General features: G+C 46.0%; 3 protein-coding genes across 4 annotated transcripts; all 3 read right to left on the reverse strand.

Moving 5' to 3' along the window:
* Nucleotides 1–291: 291 nt before the first annotated feature.
* Nucleotides 292–13,277, reverse strand: LOC111066455. 2 transcript variants are annotated; one of them, XM_022355094.2, is made up of 4 exons: nucleotides 12,713–13,277; nucleotides 3,233–5,020; nucleotides 558–3,113; nucleotides 292–501 (listed from the first exon to the last, which is right to left on the reverse strand). In XM_022355094.2, exons 1-3 carry the CDS (start codon nucleotides 12,770–12,772, stop codon nucleotides 2,784–2,786), a joined length of 2,178 nt encoding a protein of 725 aa, XP_022210786.2. In that variant the 5' UTR covers nucleotides 12,773–13,277; the 3' UTR covers nucleotides 292–501; nucleotides 558–2,783. The 2 variants fall into 2 exon arrangements, with proteins under 2 accessions (XP_022210786.2, XP_022210785.2); XM_022355093.2 differs by having other exon boundaries at nucleotides 3,182–5,020.
* A 2,553-nt stretch (nucleotides 13,278–15,830) lies between these two features.
* On the reverse strand, nucleotides 15,831–21,056 carry LOC111066434 (protein slender lobes). Its single transcript, XM_022355046.2, has 5 exons — nucleotides 20,821–21,056; nucleotides 20,483–20,569; nucleotides 17,006–20,418; nucleotides 16,728–16,943; nucleotides 15,831–16,664 (listed from the first exon to the last, which is right to left on the reverse strand). Exons 1-5 carry the CDS (start codon nucleotides 20,855–20,857, stop codon nucleotides 16,170–16,172), a joined length of 4,248 nt encoding a protein of 1,415 aa, XP_022210738.2. The 5' UTR covers nucleotides 20,858–21,056; the 3' UTR covers nucleotides 15,831–16,169.
* A 136-nt stretch (nucleotides 21,057–21,192) lies between these two features.
* On the reverse strand, nucleotides 21,193–22,585 carry LOC111066435 (leukocyte receptor cluster member 1). The gene is made up of 3 exons (XM_022355047.2): nucleotides 22,402–22,585; nucleotides 22,250–22,349; nucleotides 21,193–22,185 (listed from the first exon to the last, which is right to left on the reverse strand). Exons 1-3 carry the CDS (start codon nucleotides 22,422–22,424, stop codon nucleotides 21,367–21,369), a joined length of 942 nt encoding a protein of 313 aa, XP_022210739.2. The 5' UTR covers nucleotides 22,425–22,585; the 3' UTR covers nucleotides 21,193–21,366.
* Between the last annotated feature and the right edge of the window lie 111 nt (nucleotides 22,586–22,696).

The following is a 22,696-nucleotide window of genomic DNA, read 5'->3' on the forward strand; positions in this document are numbered from 1 at the left end:
AGTTTCATAGCACCCAGCTTTAATAGCTTAAAGCAGTTTCAATAGTTTCGTATCTTATTGAACCACAAACGCTTTGGATTCTGGAAAGGGGTCCTACATTAAAAACTTTAATTTGAATAATTTTCGGAATGTTGATAGCGGGGTCACATGGATCAGAAAATTAATTCGAAATTCACTAATAATATGAACAGCTCTGCATTGGGGGCCTACTTTAATGCAGCTTTTAAAATATGCTCAAGAATATTTCCCTCGAACTATCCCACCCATTGGAAATGAGAATTACGCGTACTGTTTATCTGTTATTTGTTTATTTCTGTTATTCTGTTTGTTTGTTGTTTTTACTCAAGCCCAGAGTTTCTCATTTCTTCTGTAATTTTCTTGTATGTGTAAATGCAGCACCACAACTCCATCTGACATCTGACCAGAAATGGGCTGCGTGGAGCTGTTCTGGAATTATTAAGATTTCAGACCGAACAGGCAGAAGGCACAAGCGCCGCTGACCTGCAGGTGGCTCGAATTAGTGCTGTAATAAATGGGATGGGAATTTACACATTTACCTTGTTGCCCCACATGCCAGGCAGTGTCTTCATAACTTTAGCACTCTCTTTGAGCGACTCCTTGCACACCTTGCACTTAGGGTCGTCATCCTCCTGCGAATTCTTCAACTTGGGAACCGGTGGCGAAGCAGTGGCCCGCTTTGCGGACTCCGGCACGTCCTTCATGTCGCCGAATTTCTTTAAGTTGTCGGACATGACTGAAAATCTTTTAAATAGCTTTTTGTAAACTTTTTTTGCGAACAAAAACGGAACACGTTTACGTTTGGAACGAGCAGCTTCAAACTGAAAATCTTTTTCGCCTAAGCTGACAATTTGACAAGAACCTCGTAGATGAATTTCGGGAATAAAAATTGAAAACGTTTGCTTTTTGGAACACCGTCCAAGTAACCTTGGTGGCAATATGTCAGTTTTCATTAAAAGTAAGTTTCCTGCATGGAAGGGTAAAGAATGTGCATCATAAGTATGTAAAATAAACAGTGTACACACTGTAGGTACTTTAAAGCCAAAATAATAATCCACTGAATCATACACATGGATAAAAACGTTTCTTTTGAATTTTTAATAATTTTTTAATAATTTTTTTTTTTATTTTTATTGAATTGTTTTTTTGGTTTCAATCTTTCAATATCAATTGATTTTCTAACAACTCTATACAAAAATTGTTGACTCTTAGCTAATTCGTTAAATGCTACTTAAGTTCTAGTATTACAACGAAAAAAAGTGCTTGAATGTTGTCGTGTTGATTTCGTTCGTGGAATAGTTGAATGCAAAAGTTACAGTTAGGAAAACAAACAAAAAACAAAAATGGTTTATATTCAAGTGAGCAAAAATGCGCAGTCATGAGCAACTTGGCCTTGTAAATGGTTTTGGCCCTGTTTTAACTGCCCCGCCCTGTCCGTACACACTACTCGGCTCTTTGTACTATTTTAAATCTGAGGCTTGATCATTATTCGCTTCAAGTCTTATTGGTTTGCGGATCCTGTCGTTTCATTTGGAATACGGGTTGGTTGTGTGTTTGGCTTACATACAAATTTTCACTTACGGGCTAGGCGCTATAGCTAACATATATTATATACTCTACATATATAGTATACAAACGTCGTTTCATTCTTATGCTTATTCTTTAATTGTGTGAAAACTATTTACACTCCACTACAATCCTACTATGTATATTCGTAAAAATAATTGACTGTTCCTTCCAGCAATAATTGTAGATTCTATTCTCCTTTTATATGGTACAAAATACATACAAAAGTTATATAAAAAATCCGCATGCGAATACTGGACCGGCAAGTTGTTTATATGTGTTTGTTTTATTTTTTGTGGTGTGTTTTCTTTTTTATACAACATTACCTAACTTTAAGTTGGAATTCGGATTCGGAATCGGCGGCATTCAGATGCGCTGAAAATGCTTGCAAATGCTGCAAATTGTCACATTTCGGATATAAAAGGTTTAACAAAAGGTGGAAAAGTGAACATAGTGTTCGCAATTCGTTGTCCAAAAATCGTTGTTGTGGCTGTTGTTGTGTTGCACAATGTCAATATTTCTATACTCTATATATAATAACTGCGTCAAGAAGTTTCGTTTCGTTAAGTTTTATGGAGGATAAAATCTCTTGAAGGTGTTTTGTGGTCAGGGGAGAGGGTGGAGATCAAATTAGAAATTGCAGTTCAAGATTGGAAAATAATTAGCATTACAGATAGATAGCTTTCTGCATCGTCAGAACTAACTACTGGGACATTCACTTGTTTGAGAGTTTATTTCTTCTGCTCAAGCGTCAGGGCGGGGGACATGGACCAAGGCCATGGCGTCGTCAAGTGTTGGATTTGGGGCAAAACTTTCGAGAAATCTTTTACAATTATTGGCATAGATTTATTCGAAAATCGACCAAACAGGACTACAAATAGATTCAAAGTAAGCTTAAGTGGAGAGATCTTCTCCAAAGTAATAAAATGTATAAATTCTGATTTTCAATCAGTTGAGATGGGGGTGGGGGGTGTATATGGAGTACTGACAACTGATTATCGAAAATGTTCTTAGGGATACGTTTAAGCGTAGCATGGGGGTTCCTATACTATGTAGCGTGGACCTAGCACTAAGTGTATGCTGTATAATTTATGTATGTGTGTGTGTGTGTGTGTGCAACATATCCATGCCACCACTATGCTGCATGGTATGTGGGGTGTGCAAATCAAGAGATTACAGAGGGCTTGGTCTTTGCCCCTTTATATGATGCGATTGACCAGCGGCATTTTGCGTCGATTATATGTGGGCTGTGGCTGTGGCTGGGACTGCATCAACTGCTGCACCTTCACCTTCTGGCCATACTGCTGCTCCAGCTCGCCGGCGGGACCGATAGCATAATTGATATCCAGACGAGCGCGCTTCGCCTGCTGTTGCTGCTGCTGCTGCTGTTGGTGCTGGTAGCCATTGTGGTTGGCATTCAGATCGGCCGGATTCAGTTCGATGATGTGCGAGCCCTGGCTGCTGGCGATGGCGCGGCGCACCGCCTCCTTATCGTCCTCGATGTCGATGGCATCGTACAGTTCATCGACCTGCAAGAGGGGGAAACAGAGCGTTAGCAAAGTGCGGTTCAGAATGGGGAAAACAATAGATGAGATACCTTCTCGTATAGCAACGACGACTTCTCAACCAGGTGCCTCTCCAAACTCACCTCAATGTCAAAGTCGCTGCTCTTCTGGGCGAGCAGGGCGTGGTCAAGGGGCAGGTGGTGGTGGTTCGACTGGCTGGCAGAGGGGTGGCTGGCGAGCGGCTCATCCTCGGCCTCGAACTCACTCAGCATCTCGTCGTCCTCATCGTCATCCACGACATCTTCGTCCTCCTCAACGAGCATCGCATCCACAAGGGTGTCATCGAAGTCATGCTCCTCGAGATCGGATGATTCCTCGATCTCCGACGTTGAATCGAGCTCCACATCGGAATCGGCCGATCCGTGCTTCATCTCGCCGCGCTCCAGCGACTCCAGGTGCTCCGGATAGATCATGGCCCCGCGTATGGCAGCTGGGTCCTTTCGCGACCACTTCTGCACCTCCTCGTCCATCTTGGTGATGCGCTCCGGGTTCATGGCCCAGCGGCAGCCCTTGCGCTGATTGCCGTTCGTGGCCGGGCGCTCGATCTTCTCGAAGCACTTGTTCAGCGACAGATTGTGCCGCACGCTGTTCTTCCAGCCACTGGGCGCGTTCTCGAAGTACGGAAAGTGCTGGCACAGGAAGCTATAGATCTCCGAGACGGGCAGCGAGCCGGCCCTCGAGTTCTTCAGGGCCAGCGCAATGAGGCAGGAGTAGGAGTAGGCCGGCTTGGGGAAGGCGCTGCCCACGACCGGCAGCTTGACCTTCTGCTGCAGCGGCTTGACGAGACCAGCGCTGCCGCTGCTGTTGTTGGCGATGTTGACCAGGTTGCTGCCATTGCTGAGCGGCGAGGAGGCCATCGACGAGACGGACGATGGCGAGCCAAGGCTCTGCATCTGATGGTGCGGCGAGTGTGCCGCCGAGGCGATGCTCTTTGGTGTGGTGCTTCCCTGCTGCAGCAGGCCGCGCTTCGAGGCCTCCTCCCGCTTCAGGACCATGCCGTTGCCGTTGCCTGTGCTCGGGCCCTTGACCGACGACTGGTGCTTCAGCTTCTGGTAGGCGGCGCTGTTGGCGAAGGTCAGGCCCCCGATGCCGGGCGCCAGCTTGATCGTGTTGGTGGTGATGCCTCCGTTGGTGAGCAGGTTGTTGGAGGAGGTCTTCGACTTGTTGCCGCCCTCATCGGACAGGCTGGACTGGGCCTTGCGCAGTTCCGTGCCCAGATCCTTGCGCACCGCATCGACCGCTGAGGAGTTGCGTCGCTGCAGCACCGAATTGGTGGCCATGGTGGCCGGTGCCGTGCTTCCGGTGCCAGTTACCACCGATATCTGTTTGGGTATGTGCGCCATCACCTGCTCCCGCCGCAGCGATCCAGCGCTGACCTTCATCTGGGCCGGCGAGAAGGTCAGGTGTGACTTGTGCTGGTCCCGGTCCCCGCATGGCGATGCCGGCACGGCCCGCGACTGTGTGGCCGTGGCAGCCTTGCCCCTGCGCGGCGACCCCAACATGGAGGAGGCTGAGCACGAGGCAGAGTTGATTAGCGGCATCACCGAAATGGGATTCACGCAGGCCCCCAGATCAGCGTAGTAGTCGGTGTTCGACCAGAAGTTGGCCGAGGAGCCCATCCACTTGGCCGTGGGCGAGGCGTGCAGCGTGCTGCTGGCCAGGAAGTTGGCGTTGGCGTTGTAGGCCACTGACAGATTGCTGCCGCTGCTCGTGTTGTTGTTGATGGCCGAAATGGTCTCCAGAGCATGGTCCAGCGGGGTCAGGTCGCTAGAGGTGGCCAATGTGCTGGCTATCTCCGCCCGTATGTCCACGTCCAGCATGTCCTGCATTGAGTCGGACACGTAAAAGTCCAGCGAAGGGCCGGCCGCATCCTGCAAGGCAAAAGTGATGTACATTTTAGTCGCGAATCAATCAAATCACGAATATTTAGTGAATCAACCCGACAAAATAGAAAAAACTTTCAGCTTTCAGCTAAATGTTGCGCGGTAATTTTGTCCCGATTCCGACTCGGGACCAATGTTGTGCAACGATTGCCATTGCACTTGCAACAGCTGATTGGCCCAGACAAGGTATATCAAACAGAAGTAATGTTAAGGAAATTAACTACATAAATAAACAAATTCTCGAATTCAACTTTGGCTTCATTAACGCCATATGTGAACGTGAGTAACGTGTACACAGCAACAACATTTACAAGGAATTCTTATTTTCCCGCGCTGAGGTTTCCTTGCCATCGCGCTTTCTTTCCCCTCCCGGGAAAATACAAAATAGTAACGCTTATCTCTCCAACATTCCATCACACACAGGACACACACACACACACATATTCCATATGTGTATGTATGTATGTATGTACACATTTTAATAAATAAATGTAACATAAGTCGCATGAATCTAAATCTGAATCTGTGCCTAAATCTGATATGCCTGTGTATATATGTATGTATGTAATCATGTACATGTACATATACATATGTATATGTTTGTGTGTATGCAAAACCGGTTTTGCGCGCCAAGCGGCAGGCGCAAGGCCGACAACACAACAAGAAAAAAGGCAACGGAGCAAACGGCAGCGGGATGGACGGGGGGGGGAAGGGGGAAATGAGGAGAAGAAGGCCATACAGCACAAACAACATAAACAAGAGCTGATGAGAGATGTGTGCGATGGATGTGCAACAGCGAGGGACAGGAACGCAGACCACCAACAAAAATAACTCATGTTGCAACACCAGAACCAGACAAAACAACAACAGCATCAACGGAGGGGAGGCGGCAAAATGTAAACAATTTCAACAGGCTGCAACGTTGCATAAAATGGGTCCAAAAGTACCCATAAGAGAGGTGCCATATGTACCGCACTTTATAATTATCATTCATAATTATCCGATTTAATGGACGACTTTTAATGGATATGGATAATGGATATATGTACATATCAAAATAAAGCAGAGCTCTATATTTGGATACCACACAACAAAAATATAATGATCTGTAGGAGGATCCTTGATACTTTTTGGGTTCTAACTTTAAGTTTCATCCATTGCCTGGAGTCTCCACTGTATGTGCGCACACATAAACAGACATTACATGCACATCTACACGTACATACACACAAGAAGGAGGCGATCCAGAAGGCCATTCCAGTCAGCGCCAAACCGGATATCAGACAAAATTGAAAGTTTTATGCAATGTCTGACCAGCATTATAAATTGGGGCTGGAGAAGGAGTTGGAGCTTGATGTGGAGCTGGAGGTGGCGCTCCGCAGTGACTCAGAATTAGATTTACTTTCAGGGCAGAACATGTTGCCGGCAGCATGTTGCAGCCACTGAAAAAAGACCCTGTTCCCATGCATATTTGTATGTATGCAACACAGCAGGCAAAAAGTGTACAACAAAAATGGAAACTAAAGCCGTACAAAAACAACAACAGTGTACGAGAGAGAGAGAGGGCGAAAAAAAAAGGGGAAACTTCTCTGTTGTTCTGCGGCTGCGGCGAAAAAGAGAAGCCAGAGCGAAGTTGCCGAGAGCGCGAGTGAGAGAGCAGAGCAGAGTTATACAGAAACATAGAACGCCGCACATAACAGAGGCGAAGTTGGGCCAAAGAGCGTGTACAGTAGGCGACAAAACACGGCCATGCGGCGAAGAGTCTGAGAACAGAAAAATGAAAACAGAGACAGCAGCAGAGGCAGCAAAGGCACAGACAGAAATCGAGTACTTTTTGCGTTTTACTTTTTCTGTTGCTGCCGCTGCTGTTGCTGGTTTTTGTGGACTTTATTCGGCGCTGCTGTTGGTGGGAAAAGCGTAGTAGGCAGCGGAAAGATTAGTAGTAGGCGCCTAACAGTCAGCAGCAAACTTTTAACAGTTACCGGTTTTTAGGCAAACTGTTAAAAAAGGCGCGCGCGCGCCTTTTGGGGGAGGAGGAGGAGGAGGAGGAGGCAGTGTGTTGTACCAATGTCAAGGTGTCCTTGAGCAGCAGCAGAACTGACCCCTGAACCTTGTCCCCCATCAGCCTCCCATTCGCCATTTCGCCACCCAGGGGGAAACTCCTCCTGTATGTTTATTATGCGGCGACTCCGAAAAATCGATAGAGAAAGAGCATACACAGCACACAGCATATTTCGGGTGAGACACATCCAGTCTCTGTCTCTGTCTCCATCTCTCTCTCTGGAGAGCCCCGCCATGCGACGAGAGTGATAAGTTGCATAATTCAACAGGATATCATAAATTGGTGGAGGCCGCGTTTCGGCAGCATTTATCATTAGAGTGGGATATTTCCACCGAATAAAATGGGGAAGGGGTGCGCACCTTTATCCACCTACTCCGTTCCGCCCCCACACCACCCACTGTCTGGCCTGCACTAGCCCCCCCTCCTGGCATACCCCTTACCCTTACCCCCTGCTGATGGCAGTTGTCTGTTTGGATGGCCTTTTAAATGCAGAACAAATGGGCGGCAGCAAAGGGGGGGCAGGCATGGAAATTTAAGTGCCGTTCGAGTGCTTCCTCTTTCATTTCACATTTTCAGCTTTTCCGCTTTTATTTTTCATCCATTTTCATTCAGTTTACGCAATTGCATATGACGCACTCCCTCCAACCGGATGACGCAGCGCATCCTGCTGGCAGCAGGTGCCGACTGCCTCCTGATAAGCGACAATGCGACAGGACCAGCGTCAGAAAAGCAAGGCTTTTGTGTAATATTGTTGCGTTACGAATGCAGCAAGGAAACCAGGCAACCCGCAAAAGACGCCACCAGAGACCCCGAAAGAGAGAAGACAGCTGGTAATCTTCCAGAGTCAGGCGAACAGAAGTGAACTGCAACAGAAGCAGAGGCAGGAGGCAACAGCAGCCAGCCCGGCCAGCTGCCACATCTCTGTTTGAGCCATTTCTTCATTCAACAATTGATTATGGACTCTCTCGGCCAAGTTAATAGGAGAAGACAATAGAGATTTTCGATTTGGCTTAATTGATTTTCTTGGGGATGTTGTGCACAACTGAAAGGGAAAAGGGAAACAAAGCGAACATGGGCTGCAAGCGGCAGATCGATCTATGAATGTAATAGAAATATATATTTCACCCTTAAGGTATACTTAAAGTAGTAAATATCCTTTTCTATAGCCATTTCCCATACTTATCTGCATGACAGGGGGAATTGTCAAAATCTTTCATTGATGGTTCACGATTTCCTTTCAGAGATTCGCTCGCTATCTTATAAAGGATGCCCCCCCATATCCATTTTCAATCGGAATATGCATGAATTATAATTTGTTGTTGAGATATTCCTCAAAGGATAACCAGATATCATGTATTATATGCATAAACATAAACATTTTGTCTATTTCCCCCAACAATGAAAGGATTCCCCCAATTGCATATATTTTTCTCTACCCTAATAAATTATTCAGAATTCACGTTGTACTCTGCTACATCTAAGGATTTACATGCACGTGTATCTACCCTGTTACCTTATTTGCTTATATTGTATAATATTAATCCTTCCCCCAATTCCTAGTTTCAGTACAAATTTCATACTTTTTATAAACAATTTGGATGCCACCACGACTCATCAAATATCGAATCGAATCGAATTCACATTTCATGGCTAAATCCTCCAATATTGATATATATTTGGCAATATCTCCTTAACCCTTTGGCCTTCGCCACCCTCGTCCACCATTAATTGAGCATTACATCCCACAGATAGGACGGACAGATGATCAGTATACGGATGTGTAGGTCTGGGCCAGGACCCCAATGATGAAATGATTAAGGGTTTCGATTGAGGCAGACCCTTTCGCTCTCTTTCCGTCAGTTTTCCCCCCTTGTACTGCTGTACTCTCTGCTTCTCTACCCTTCCTTCCCTTCTCTTCCCATCCGCCTAGTATGTTTCTATGTGTTTGTGCGCTGCTTGTATCTGTGTGTGATAACCTTTTGGTGTGCCCTCTGCTGTGTGTTCGAGTGGCGAGTGGCAGTGGCAGTGGCAGGCAGCTGCAACAACTCAGCTCTCAGCTCAGGGGTTGCTCTCTCTGTTGCTTTTACTCTTTTTACCATCGTTCCCCCTTCCTTGCCCTTCCCCTCTTTGTTTTCTGTTGCCGTTGCAAGTTGCGAGTACTGCTGCACGTTGGCAAAACGAGGAGGGAGAAAATGCGGGGGGGTGTTAGGATGTTTTACAATTTTTAACAGCTTCAGAGTCCAATAAATCACCAGTCAACAGATGAGGCGCTCAGCAGTGGCAGACTATACAATATATCAAAAGCCAATAACCAAAAGAACGAACTGTTCCACTTCCTACTCCTGCTCCTCCTCCTCCTTCTACTCTCATTTTTTTTTGGTATATCTTCCTTTTTTTTGGGAAAAAATTGAAAAAATATTCCGAAATAAAAATGCATCGAACAGGCGTCCAAAAGTGCACAGAAAGTATAAGGAAAAACGATATGGGCATGGACATTCGAGGAGGGGCGGCAACTCCTTGGAGCAACGAGACGGCCTGTTGATTGGCCTACTCCTACTACCCCTACCCCTACTCCTACTGCTCCTTTTGTTGGCCTCCTGCTGCAGTTATTGCTCCCTTTTTTTCTTGTTGGTTGGAAGCAGCTGCCCGCCCATTGACCTTTTTATGCTGTGCAACGAAGCAAGGCAGCAGCAGTGGCAAGGAGCGGCAGCAAGAGGCAATTTCGGACATGTCGCAACATGTCGACATTTTCCCCTTGTGAAATTTTGTATACGAAATATTTTCCAATATTTTCCATTGCTTTCTTTCCCCTGCCAGTCAGTCGCCTCTGGTTGCAGTTCCATCTGCCCATCATCCTTTATTGTTGCTCCGTTTGGCATTTCTTTCCCCGCTTTCACCTTAAAATCTCCCGTAATGACGGGAATGACACACAAAGGAGGAAAACAAGAAGGAAACCAAAGAAAGACAGAGAACAGAAGATCCAGGTAGGCAGCAGACATCTTCCTTGGGCTTATGAGCGCCCGTTTGTAAATTACTTTATGGTGCAATAAAAGTCGCTCTCCACAATCCAGGGCCTGCTGTCCCCTGTAGCCTGTAACAATCCCAATCCCAATCCCAAATATATCTTTAGGCAAACATCACATGTCGCAAATCGTCTTTAAATCTGTCCTTTAGTGCGAAATTTTGCAGCTTCCTTGGGTTATTTTCATTCATTAAGTCCAACGGGAGAAATCTTGTATCGCTCATCTGGTTCAAGCAATTAACATTCGCCGAAAAAGTTTTAAATTTATTTTTGGGAAGTTTTAAATACAAAACATACATATGTACGTACGTATGTAGATGTTTTTGTGGAAAGATGACTTTGGGAAAATAGATAGATCGGGTTTATGAATGGAACGGAATGATTTAAATTTGTTTAATGTTTCTACATTTTTGCCATTTTTTAAAATATGTAGATAAATATTTTTCAAGATAATTTTAGTTTGTTGGGCTTCCATCTTTTAATTTTAAAGACAGTCGGTCTAGATTTTTCCCTTAATTTCGAACTTTAGGAATCGTTTTTCTTGGCAAGTCTGCCATCCGAAATACATAGTAATTTCATTTATTCTTTGTGGAATTTCTCAACCAAAACTTGCAGTTTTCCCCATCTGTATCTATGTGAGTATGTGTGCCTGTGTGTGTGGGGCCGTGAGAAAATCTATGCGGCATACAGCTGGGCGGTCATATTCGGCAGCACAACGACCGGCCTGCATATAGGCTGCTCAGCCCAGCTCTGCTCTGCATTTTGGGGGTAGGTGTTTTTGGGGGCGTGTCGCAGCCCCCCACCCCACCCCACCATGTCTCGATGAAGTCGGCGCACATGAAAGCACGTTGAACTTTGAAGTTTGTCAGCGCTTTGATGTGATGTTTTCTTTCTTTCTTGCTTTGCGCCGTGTTGCGGCAACAAAGGTTGCGGAAACATGCTAATTCGCTGGGAGCCAGAGTGAGAAGGAGAGATGGGGAGAGCGAGTGAGCTTTTTTTGTGCGAATGTTGACTGTTGCTTTTGTTCCCGTTCCCACACACACACACACACACACATGCATACTCGAATATCAGATAAAAACGTTCGTTGGGTTTCATTTCGTTTGCTTTTCTTTGTTCCCCTACGGAAACAAAGACGGAGATATTCGCACACACTTGTGGCTGTATCGCCCCCCCAAGGGTGTGTGCGTGTGTGTGTGTGTTTGTGTATCCCTTTGCATGTGTGGAGTTTTGCATGCTGCATTGAACAGGCGCCCATGCTCGGGGAACCAGGCGCCGCTCCTGCACTTTTAACAGGGCCCAGCTTTGCAGGAGGTCAGGGCTGGGCTGGCTGGGCAGACCAGTCCGAATCCCCATCTGAAGCTCCATCTCTGTCTCTTATTACCGAACTCGCTGTCGCTTGGCTAAAACAAAACTCGGTTCGAGGCTGAATGCTTGGCCTTCAAAAGTTGAAAACGCAAAAGCAGAAGAGACCCCAAAAGCCAGAAGCACAGAAGAAACCCAACGAACCAGCAGCTCAACAAATACACTCTTATAAACACATGTCTGCGTATGTATGTGTGTGTGTGTGTCTGTGGCAATAAATAAATAAACTTAAATAATTGCGTATGACTTATGTATAACAAATGGAAGACTTGGTCTGCTGCTGCTGCTGGGATCCGCAGAGACACCGGAATTAGGCTGGGAATACTGGCAACAGTTGAGGGGACACCGGCAGACACCCCACCCCCTCCAACCGATTCCCCCTTTTGTTGTGCGATGTCGTTTTATTTTAGTACAAACAACAGTCGGAGAAGCAACAACAGCAGCAGCAGCAGTGGGGCTAGCAGTGGCGAAGCTAACAGAGCTACCACTGTTAAAGAGTCTCCACCTAGCCAAGTCCATCACCAACACCCAGCTGTAAAAATAAGAGCCAACACAAAACCACATGAAACCCCACCCCACTCCACTCAGCAATCGTAATCCAGAAGAGGAAGTAAAAGTACACACCCGATAGAATTCCATCGTTTTGCTTTGCTGTTCCGGTGTAGGCCCCCACCCGCTCGCCATCCCCTCGATCATTAATCATCAGTTCAATGAGCGCCTTCTGCGGCAATTTGAAAGCTTAACGATCAAAAGTCAACACACACACGCACTCACACACAGCAACTACTGCAAGCGAATTCAAATTCAAAATTATACGTTAAAAGCGGCGAAGGCGAATGTAAAGTCGACAACAAAACTTTGTCGTGAGCGAGTAGATGAGAGCGCGGCGAAAGAGGCACACAAGAGAGTGAGAGTGAGTGAGATGTGTGGAACATATTAAGAGAGAGAGAGAGGGAAGTGTCAAGTGCGGAAATACTAGGAAAAAAAAACTGCACAGAACCCGCCGCCGCTGGGAGCGGAGCTGCTTTGTCGACTCGACGACGAAACGAACGTTAAATTTGAAAATAAGCGATAAAGTTCCGAGTCGGTGTGCGCCCCCCCCATGCGAGTGTGTGAGAGCTCGTGCGCGTGTGTTGGTGTGTTTGCGGTGCGCTGAGAGCGAGCAACCGGCCGGCAAATGTGCAAAAACGTTATTAAGCTGTTGCCGCCACCCACCCCCCTCGACACTTACCGCATATTTGTTGAAGAAACCCTCGTGTATGCCGCTCGAATAGTCCTCTAGCTCGAACATTTTGCGCTTTGTTGTGTAGTGTGTGGGGTGTGGGAGAATCTGCCAATTGCCGAATTACTGCCGCATACGCTTTGTTTTGATCAATTCCTCCTCTTCACGTTCCCCGTCGTTTCACTCTTCTTTCGTCGAGCGATTAACCGTTGCAGCGATCAAAGTTGGAAGGGGCAATATTAACCGTTGGATCGCTCTCCACTGACTCTTAATATAAGCCAATATTGCAATTCCTCTACAATTCTGCTTGACTTTTATTTATTATCATTTTGACTCATTATCATTCGCGCACAATTTCAATAGAAAACACCTTCGAAAATAACCAACAGGCGACAGCAGCGAAAAGCAACCAACCGACGAACCGCGAAGAATGTTGATGTTGGGGCTCTTGTCGAAAATATCAAATACGGATATTTATCTCGGCAATACTATTGAAGTTTGTATTGTACCAACGGAAATTTCTGAATTCACAAAAAAATTGGACATACGTCCGGTGCGTTGTTTACGGGTCCGCGGCGAAATTTCGATTTGATGGAAGCTAGAGGTGTCAAGCCATCGATGGCACTATCGATAGTATCGATATTTTACTGCTAGCCTCTACTATCGACGGTTTTGCGACTATCATGATAGTATCGAGCTACAGTCGTTGTGCTTTTGATATGTTTGGATTGGCTGCTATAAAATACGAAGACACATTTGTAAAAAAATCGACAGGTGGCATCTAACTTTTACAATGAACAAGTTCCTAAGAGGTTTCAATGGTTTTTTAATAATTATTTAAGCTCGATACTATTACGATAGTATCGATTGTTTTCTCCAAAACATTCAAAGTTGATATTCCTCGATTTTGATATTCCGTTTAATATTACCAGCTAGTTTGCCCTCTCAGCCCTAAACAAATAATTTTATCCGATAGATATATAAATTTCCTGCAAGATTGGCAAGTTTTCAGAAGTCCCTTTTATTGGATTATTTACATATTAAGGTTCAAACAAAAACAACATAAAACGAATGTGACGTCGTTTTTGTGGCGCTGCCAGACTCGTGCAATTCGTAGTAGCTGCGGGCTGCCATACCATGATATTTTGTGATATGAAATTCGTCAATTTTGATATTCAGTTTAATATAACTAGCTAATTGGCCCTCTCAGCCCTGATCAAATAATTTTATCCGATAGAAACATAAATTTTGTTCAGGATCGGCTAGTTTTCAGAACTTTTTTTCATTGGATTGTTTACATAACAAGGTTCAAACAAAAGCGGCCAAAGCATAAAACGTAAATGTTGACTAAATGTGACGTCACGTGTTGCTGGTCAACCAAGTTTCTTCCATGCGTATGGACTTTGGTATACCTTATTTCCTTTAATTTATGTAAAATTTGTTGTTTCAGGCTGCTTTGAAACATTAATATTGCATTTTCGTAAGATTGAGTTATTTTTTACCTATCTATGCATATGTTTTGTGTTTTATATATACATTTATCCCGGTTCTGATACCTATTATTGGTACCCATGAGCTACAAAATTTCGTTAATATCTTTAAATAAGAGACTGAGTAGTTTCTGCATTAATTGGAGCCTGAAATTACAAACAATACCTCAAGTCCATAATGTCCATTTTCCCAAGGTATGCAGATTGTTGCTCACCCCGTGCCAAAGTTGCAGAACAATGCTGCTAATCCATTTCCACATGTTGCTGAATTTTTTCCCATACAAATCAAATGTATCATACGGGAACGCGTATGGAATGACGCAACAATGAATCTTTATTCCATACGCGTTCCCGTAAGATACATTTGATTTTGTATGGAAAAATTCAGCAACATGCTGCCACACCACGAAAATGAGGGGAAAGTCTCCACAAAAACACTCTATTCTCCACGTGAGGGCGGGTAAATTTGCAAACTCTCCACGAATGAGAGCAAATTTTGAAAACCTCCACGAATTGAGAGTGAATAATATCGATATTTTTATGCGATAAGTGGAGTCTGGCGGTCATTTTGAAGCGTATCTTAATATATAAACAAATAAATTGGAACTTGATTAAATAATATACCGTAAGTATTCTGAAGGACACGAAAAGATGCGTTGATATTCCTAATATTCAGTTTACTATTACTAGATAGTTGGCCCTCTCAGCCGAAACAAATAATTTTATCCGATAGATACATAAAATTTAAGAGTTGGCAAGCGAGTCCTTTTATTGGTTATCCTTAAGGTTCAAACAAAAACAGCATAAAACGAATTTGTCGTCGTTTTGTGGCGTTGCCAGACTCGTGCCATACCGTGATATTTTGTGATATGAAATTCGTCAATTTTGATATTCCGTTTAATATTACTAGCTAGCTGGGACTCTCAGCCCTAAACAAATAATTTTATCCAATTCCTCAATGAATTTTGTTTAGGATTGGCTAATTTTCAGGACTATTTTTCATTGGATTGTTTACATAACAAGGTTCAAACAAAAGCGGCCAAAGCATAAAACGTAAATGTTGACTAAATGTTTCTTCAGTGTTGCTGGTCAACCAAAATTCATCCATGCGTATGGACTTTTGTATACCTTATTTCCTTTAATTTATGTAAAATTTGTTGTTCCAAGCTCCACAGAAACATTAATAATGCAGTTTTCTTAGATTGAGATGTTTTTTACCCATTAATGCATATGTTTTGTCTTTTATAAATACATTTATCCCGGTTCTGATACCTATTATTGGAACCCGTGAGCTGCAAAATCTCGTTAATATCTTTAAAACAGAGGCTGCGTAGTTTTTGCATTAATTAGAGCCCTAAATAACAAACAATATCTCAATAATAATAATATTTTGTGACCCGTTTCATTACCGATTCGCTTTGAACCGATCTGGCAGCCCTAAGAAAAAACATTTTTTCATTTAAAATATGAGCTATCGACGGGAAAGAGCACAATGCAACAAAATATCGATACTTTTGTGCGATATGCGCAACGAATTTGGCGGCAACATATTATATTTAAAATAAAGCCATCATTTCGAATTTCAAGATTTTTGTTTTGAAAGAAGTCCTTTGTGATCAAAACAAAACCAAACTGTAATGTTTAACAGGCGTATAATTATGTATTTGTGGCAGATGGAAATTAATACAGAGGTATTTTGTTGAATGGCAGGGTGCAAGGGGGCAGAGGTACTTCCGCAAAAAAGATGCAAAAACGAAGCAAAGATAACATCCAATCCAATTGCATTAGAACTTCAAATCAGAAAAAAAATAAATTCCAAAATAGAACAAAAAAATTTTTTTTAAAGAAAAAAAAAATGTACCCTGCAGAATTTGCATTTTCCTTCACGCCCTGCCGCCTTCCCACTAATACTACTAATGTCTAGTGTTTATATCTAATGTGAATGATGCACGAGGATCCGATCCAATTTGAGCCACCTATTTGCGAGCGAAAACCTGTTCCTTAAAGCGCAGCGCCGACAACATGGCAGGATTCTGCGTGGTGGCCACCTTTCCGCCTTCTTTCAGCTGCTGCTGGTGCTGCTGGTGCTGCTGGTGCTTGGACTTCTTGTGAGAGCCGGCTGGGACGCGCTGCACGCGGAATTTGGGGTGCGGCGGCGAGTCCGGTTCCTCGCGGAAATACTTCTGCTTAGGAGTTGCGGGCTCCACGCGCATAATGCCCGAGCGTGTCTTAACCAGCTCGATGCGCGGCTCTGGAGCATCATCCATGGTAACGGTCACGTAGCCAGCGGTGGTTTTGATGCGATTCACGTCAGCAGACTTGTGGTGGTTCTCCTCATCGGAGCTTTTAACTGGCGACACCAGCAGCGGCTTCGGCAGGGCCGTCGTCTTCTTCTGCTTTTTTATCGACTTTGCCTTTTTTTTAGCTTCCATCGGTGGCTGCGGTGACAGTTTGCGGACCAACGAGCGCGGCTGTGGAGGAAATGTTAGATGCTGAATGAATATCTGGAGGCCAGGAGGTGACTTGATTCTCACCTCTTTGCTGGCCGCTAGCTTCGGGGCCAACAAGTTCACGGCGTGACTGACTGCGTGGCGGGCTGCCTGCAGACGCTTCACATCCTTCTTGGGTGGCATTGGTTTGGGGGCGGCGCTGGAGCAGGCTGTGGCAACGGTTGTCTGGTTGTCAACCGATTTGAGAACAGCCTCCGAAACAGCTCGTTTCGGTTTATGCTTCTTGCCCGATGCAATTAGCTGCTCAGAGTGTGGAAGAGAATCGGTAAGTGGAAATGAAAGGGAAACCCTACTGCCCTTACCTGTTTCTTTTGCTCCAGCTTGGCCTCGTTGGCTTTCTGTAGGATTGAGTCGCAGAACTCCATGTAGTGTTCAGCATTCTTCGACCATTTTCCCATGGGCTGAGCCTTCTCTGCTTCCTTCTTCGATTGCTCCGCTGTCATGGCCGGTTCTGGCTCCTCTTTTGGTGAGTCCTCGGTGGCAGTGGCAGGCATATTGCCAGCAGAGAGTTTCTCATCCTTCTCTGGATTTTTGGGCTGTTGCTGTTGCCCCTCCGACTGTTCTTTCTGGTTCTTGGGGGATTGGGATTCGTCTTGGGTTATGTCAGGCACATTGGCCGGGTCTGTGGCTTGCAAGTTCTCCTCCTCCATTGATTCCGATGACTCATTATGCGTGTTTTTGCGACGTTTGTTCTCTTGACGAACTTCCATGGACTCGAATTCCTCGGCCGCGCCTGAAAAACTCTTGGACAAGCGCTTGCGCTTTCCCTGATGACTCTTGCGCTCGGCCACCATTTCGACAAAGGACTGAGAGGGGCAGAAGTCGTTGACCGTGCCCCGTTCACTGCGACGCTGTAGCTTGGGTTCCTTGGCGGCCATCTCCGGGCTGGGCATGTACAGCGATTGGCGACGCGACTTCTGGAGCGGATTGAACATGGTTTTCAGATGTGTCAGATCGCCGGAGGCCAGTTCGGCCAAGAGGGCCTCTTCATCGTTGGCCTTTTGCTTATTTTGGCGCACAAAGGATGAGGATTTGTTGTGTGAAGACGAGACTGTCTCGTTTTCCTCTTCATCAGCGTCTTCCCCATCGTCCTCGTCGGAGTCTAGTACTTCATAGACGCTCTTGTTGCCTGTGACTGCTTTCGGATCCTCCTCGTTGCCCGATTGCTCATCGTCTGTGGAGTTCACTTCCATGGCAGTCATGTCCAGGCGTGGAGCGGTCTTGTTGAAGCACTCCGACTTGTTGATCTCGTTAAGGAAGAGCTTGCGCGAGTTCTCGAGCTCCGTTTCAGAGGTGGAGTAATGCTCCTGGCTGCCAATTAGGATCTGGGCAGCTTCGCTCAGTTTGCTGGCATTGGAAGAGCAGTCGCTTCGATTCTTTGGCGTCTCCCGCAGCTTCTCTTCCGCTTCCTTGGGCTCCTGCTTCTCCGTCTTCTCCTTTTCTGTCTCGTGTTTTTGTTGCTCATCCTCATCGGTGGAGTCCATAATTATGATGCGGGAACGAGGTTTCTTGCCCCTGGGCGAAATCTCCTCGCGGTACTCATCATCCTCTCCATCCTCGAGCTCATTGGAGGAGTAACGAAGCTCTACAACGTCAGATGTATCCGACACAATAAAGGAATCATTGCCAATGGACTCATCCTCGAAGGACACATCGGTGTCTTGGCTGCCCACGGATTCGCCTTCTTCGATAATCTCATTGTCCGCGATCTCACGTCGCTCCGAGCTCTCCATGGAGTCACCCGAGTTGTAATCATCAGGCGCAACCTCCACTTCGTTGTCAACAAATTCGGACAAGAATTTATACTCATCATCAACCTCATCCTCATCGTCGCTGTTCAGACGCAGTACGCCGGAAACATTCTTGGCGGGCTGGGGCTTGGGTTCTGGCTTGGCCTTGGCCTCTGCCTTTAATTCTTCCTCTCTGCGTTCGGCCTCCACCTGGTCCCATGACTTAAGGCAATCAATTCGAGCCGGAGCCGGCTTCAACATGGTAATGGATGCCTCTCGATCGTCCTTCGTTATGGGTGTGGAACTGTTGCGTGCTTTTAAAGAGGCCGCCTTCAGAGGAGTTTCCGCCTTCAGAGGAGTATCTGACTTCAGAGGAGTATCAGCCTTCAGAGGAGTGTGCTCCTTCAGAGAAGTATCTGCTGCCATCAGAAGGGTGTCTGTCATTGGCTTCATAGGCTGAGTACCCGCCTTGGCCAACATTAGCGATTTCTCCAACGAGAAGGCCGATGGATTCTTGCAACGTGACGGAGTCTTGGGGAACTTAACCTTATCGTCTTCCGCGGCCTCCGCTCCGTTTTCGAAGCACACCGACTTTTTGGAATCTACGCTGGCCGTCGTCACCAGCCGCGCCTTGATGCCAGGCGTCAGATCTGACAGCCGAACGTTGTCAATGACCTTCATTCCGGTGCTTGGATGGCGGCTTTCCAGTAGCTTCTCCTCTTGGCCCTCATCTTGGTCCTCATCACTAATCACAGCTGAGGCGGAGCCTAAAGATTTATTTGGCAAATCGATTGGCTCTGTGTCTTTAAATGGAATTTCAGGATCTTCATCCACTTCCATGGCCATATCCTTGAAGTCCAAATTGTTGTTCTTTTCCATTGTCTCCAAATCGGGCGACTGCACTTCCTCTCGCTGCTCATCTTCCATGGCCAACTGCTTGAGGGCTGAAGTGCTGATACTTAATGGTTGTGGTTCTGGATCTGGAGAGGCTGGAGATTCAAAAACTTCGTCCTCAGTAATTGATTTGGATGCCGCATTCTTGATGTTTTTCTGCTCGACATCATCCTCAGCCTCTGTCTCTTTTTCTTGATCTCCATCTCCACTCTCGAGCAGGTCAGCTGGAATTTTGATTACGTCTATATCTTTGTCCACTTTCTCCAATAAATCGATTGTTTCACGTCGCTCGGGACTCTTAGTTGGAGTTTTAGTCTTAGCCTCCGCTTCCATTTTCTCTGCCATTTGCTTGTCTTCTGCATTGGACATTTCCACAGCAAGTGACTCAACCTGTGCTTCGTTTTTCTCTGCCATTTGCTTGTCTTCTGCTTTGGACATTTCCACAGCAAGTGACTCAACCTGTGCTTCCATTTTGTGCGGAGAGCTGCTGTTAGTTTCCTGCTTCACCGCCACCTCCATCGAAGGTCTTTCTGCAGCCACTGATTCTAGCGATTTCTGGAGAGTTTCCGCCATCACTGATATATCCTTATCTATCACCGAAAGATTCTCGACCCTAACTGCCAGCTTCGATCGGCTGGAGCTCAATTGTTTATTTTTGTTGGCCGTCTGTTCTTCGACGGAAAGGCTGGCGGCATCAGGTTGCAGTTGCTGTTCCCACACTGGCACTGGCGTGTTATTGGCTGAACGATAGGCAGCTGGAGGGGTCTGCGACATCGAACGTGTGACGCGTCTCTCGTCTGTTGGCGAGCCCTGCGCCGTCGCGGGGCTGGAGTGGTTTGATCGTAGTTTGTCATTATTATCGGGCTCGAGCTCCTCCACTGTCTCTTCTTTAAGTGGCTGCTGTTGCTGCTGGCGCACACCTCTGGTCGACTTAGCTGGTGTGCGCGCTGAGCGTTTGACCGATGCAGGAGTGGTCGGCTCCGGTGTTTCACCGCGTACCACCGATGCGCGCGTGGTTCGGGTTGGAGTACGCAGCAATTCTGTGGCTGAGTTCAAGCGTGTTCGGCGTGTGGGTCGAGGGGAGGCCGTGCCTGGAAAGTTCGAGAACACGAGGATGTCTAAACTAAAGCAAATGTCCATAAATCTCGCACTTACCACGATCGGATGCCGTGTCCAGCAGCGGTGTTCCGGGGCGGCTGTCGGTGTCCAGAACAGACAGGCGGCGTGTGCGTGCACGGGTAACTAGAGAGAATGGGATTTAAAGGTATTATAAGTGTGACAATCTGACAAGGAACGTGTTTAGTTTTCTGCTGCAGTTGCGACACATGTGCATGTGGGCCTGCAATTCTGTGCCACGAAAATGGCGACTCTTGTTGTTGAGGCCTGCTGGTCCCGGTCCCGTTGCTTTGAACTATATCAAACGGTATCGGCATTTCCTCCGGCTATCTGATTAGAAATCAGAATTTTGGGTTGTACCGCATGTTACCACTTACCTCGCACTCCCTCTGTGTTCTCTGTATTCTCATCCATTGTGCTGCGGCGGATTATTTAACACAAGCAATTGAAATTTGCACTATTGGCAATTTCTACGAACAAAAATCTAACAAAAACGATGACGCGGGGACGCTGGATTTGACATGTGCCGACTGAGGGAATTTCGCAACACTAGGCGCCGTTCAGCATTTCGATAATTGCTACGCTGTGGCCGTTAAATTTGAAAAGCGATTCAAATAAACGATACATTTACCATGCAGGTGGACAAAATTTAAGGCCTTAAGCGATTGAGCGACGGACGCCCACCGGCTCCCAACGCAACTTCTTCTGCAATATTATTTTATATATCCACTTGCGGAACTAGCAATTTATTATTACCAAATTTATCGAATTCTCAGTAGTCTTTACACGTTTTTCAACACCAATTAACTTCCACGAAGACGGTTATTTTCAAACAACTTTATCGCATTTATTATTATTTCAACAATGAAAATCTGCCGTACTTACAAATAACATTGTTCTAAAAAGTATATGTGACGTTGCAGTTAAAGCATATTTTGCTTGGCCAACTCTGGATTAAATTGGCTATTGTACTTCTGAACAATCTTCGGAGTTGGCGCTGGCGTGCTCGCTGCACTGGCGGGCACGTGCACCGCAGCCTCCTGTGGTGCAAACAAGGCCTCGGATCGTTGGCGCTCAGCTGCTTCCCGACGCAGTCGTTCCTTGCGCAGCCGCTCCAGCTTCTCCCGCTTGTGCCGCTCAGCAGTCAGGGCCAGTTCTTTCGACTCCTTTCCACTTTTGTGGCTTTTATGTTTCTTGTGTTTACTCTCCCTGATGCCCTTTTTGTGCTCTTTCTTGTGCCTTTTCGATTTGTGGGCTGAATGTGTGGGAGATGGTGCCGCCAGAGAAGGTTCCGGTGACGGTTCCACTTTCCTTTTGGGAATGCGTTTCGGCGCCTTTTTCTCCGGTGGAATCAGGGCATTTATCAGTGTAAGCGGATCGTGGGATAGCTTCTGCATGAGGTGTGCTTCAGTGGCATTGTGGTCTCCGGCTTCGGATCGCTTGGGTGCCACCTCGTACCAACTGCGCGTTTTCAGTGCCTCGTTGGTGTCTTGGCCCAGATAGGTGAGATATCCAATCTGTTTCTCATACTTTTCCTGCTCATCCTTTTGCTCCTTTTCCAGATCTTTGTTTGTGGTCTTCACGTGCGTTTTGTAGTCCGCAAACAGATCCACACCTCTCGGTTCGCTTGCGGTGCCAGATGTGGGTGTGGCGTCGGCTCCATCTTCGGCCCGGGCTGGCACTGTGGCTTTCTCGGGGAGGCCCGATTGCCGGCGCAGGAAATTGATGCGTGCCTCGCTTTCCTAAACGAACAATTCATTGAATTCATGAATTCATATGGAAAAGGCCATTTAAACGACTACTTACAGCCAACTCAAGTTTTCCCTGGCGCTTGCGATCCTCTTCTTCAGCGGCGGCCTCATCCCGGCGCACACGGGCAATGTTGTCTTTGGTGCGCACATGCCAGCTATGAATAGCATTGTTACAATAGTTACATTTTGTTAATTATCTCAGCTCACCGTTTCTTTGGTAAAATATTCATTTTATGTTATGCTACCTCGCTACCCTTGTTTGATTGGCAACCTGTTATGGTCAAAGAAGTGGATGGAAGGCAATTAGTTTAATGTCGATGTTCTTTTCAATAATACAAACAAAAATTGTAAACAAAGTTAATTTTTTGTTTTTAGTGTGACCGCGGACATATTGATTAAATATACCGCGTGTTAATCAGAAAAATACTGAAGTATAATTTTTTCGATTTCTTATCCAAAACTTTTCCCGCCAAGAATATCATCTCGCCACACTCTCGCAGCG

Source organism: Drosophila obscura, unplaced genomic scaffold, assembly GCF_018151105.1.
Source record: "Drosophila obscura isolate BZ-5 IFL unplaced genomic scaffold, ASM1815110v1 contig_150, whole genome shotgun sequence".
Classification (NCBI taxonomy): Eukaryota; Metazoa; Arthropoda; class Insecta; order Diptera; family Drosophilidae; genus Drosophila; species Drosophila obscura.

Bases quoted from the DNA above. Each gene is read 5' to 3' on its own strand.
- LOC111066455 (XM_022355093.2), bottom strand. From the start codon at position 12,772: ATGTTCGAGCTAGAGGACTATTCGAGCGGCATACACGAGGGTTTCTTC. The intron at 5,021-12,712 runs GTAAGTGTCGAG...TTTGCCTTGCAG, and splicing joins GTTTCTTCAACAAATATGCG to GATGCGGCCGGCCCTTCGCT. The intron at 3,114-3,181 runs GTATCTCATCTA...CCCCTCTTGCAG, and splicing joins CGTCGTTGCTATACGAGAAG to GTCGATGAACTGTACGATGC.
- LOC111066434 (XM_022355046.2), bottom strand. From the start codon at position 20,857: ATGGATGAGAATACAGAGAACACAGAGGGAGTGCGAG. The intron at 20,419-20,482 runs GTAAGTGCGAGA...CGAACTTTCCAG, and splicing joins GGACACGGCATCCGATCGTG to GCACGGCCTCCCCTCGACCC. The intron at 16,665-16,727 runs GTGAGAATCAAG...TTTCCTCCACAG, and splicing joins AGCTAGCGGCCAGCAAAGAG to CCGCGCTCGTTGGTCCGCAA.
- LOC111066435 (XM_022355047.2), bottom strand. From the start codon at position 22,424: ATGAATATTTTACCAAAGAAACG. The intron at 22,350-22,401 runs GTGAGCTGAGAT...TGCTATTCATAG, and splicing joins AATATTTTACCAAAGAAACG to CTGGCATGTGCGCACCAAAG. The intron at 22,186-22,249 runs GTAAGTAGTCGT...TTGTTCGTTTAG, and splicing joins AGGGAAAACTTGAGTTGGCT to GAAAGCGAGGCACGCATCAA.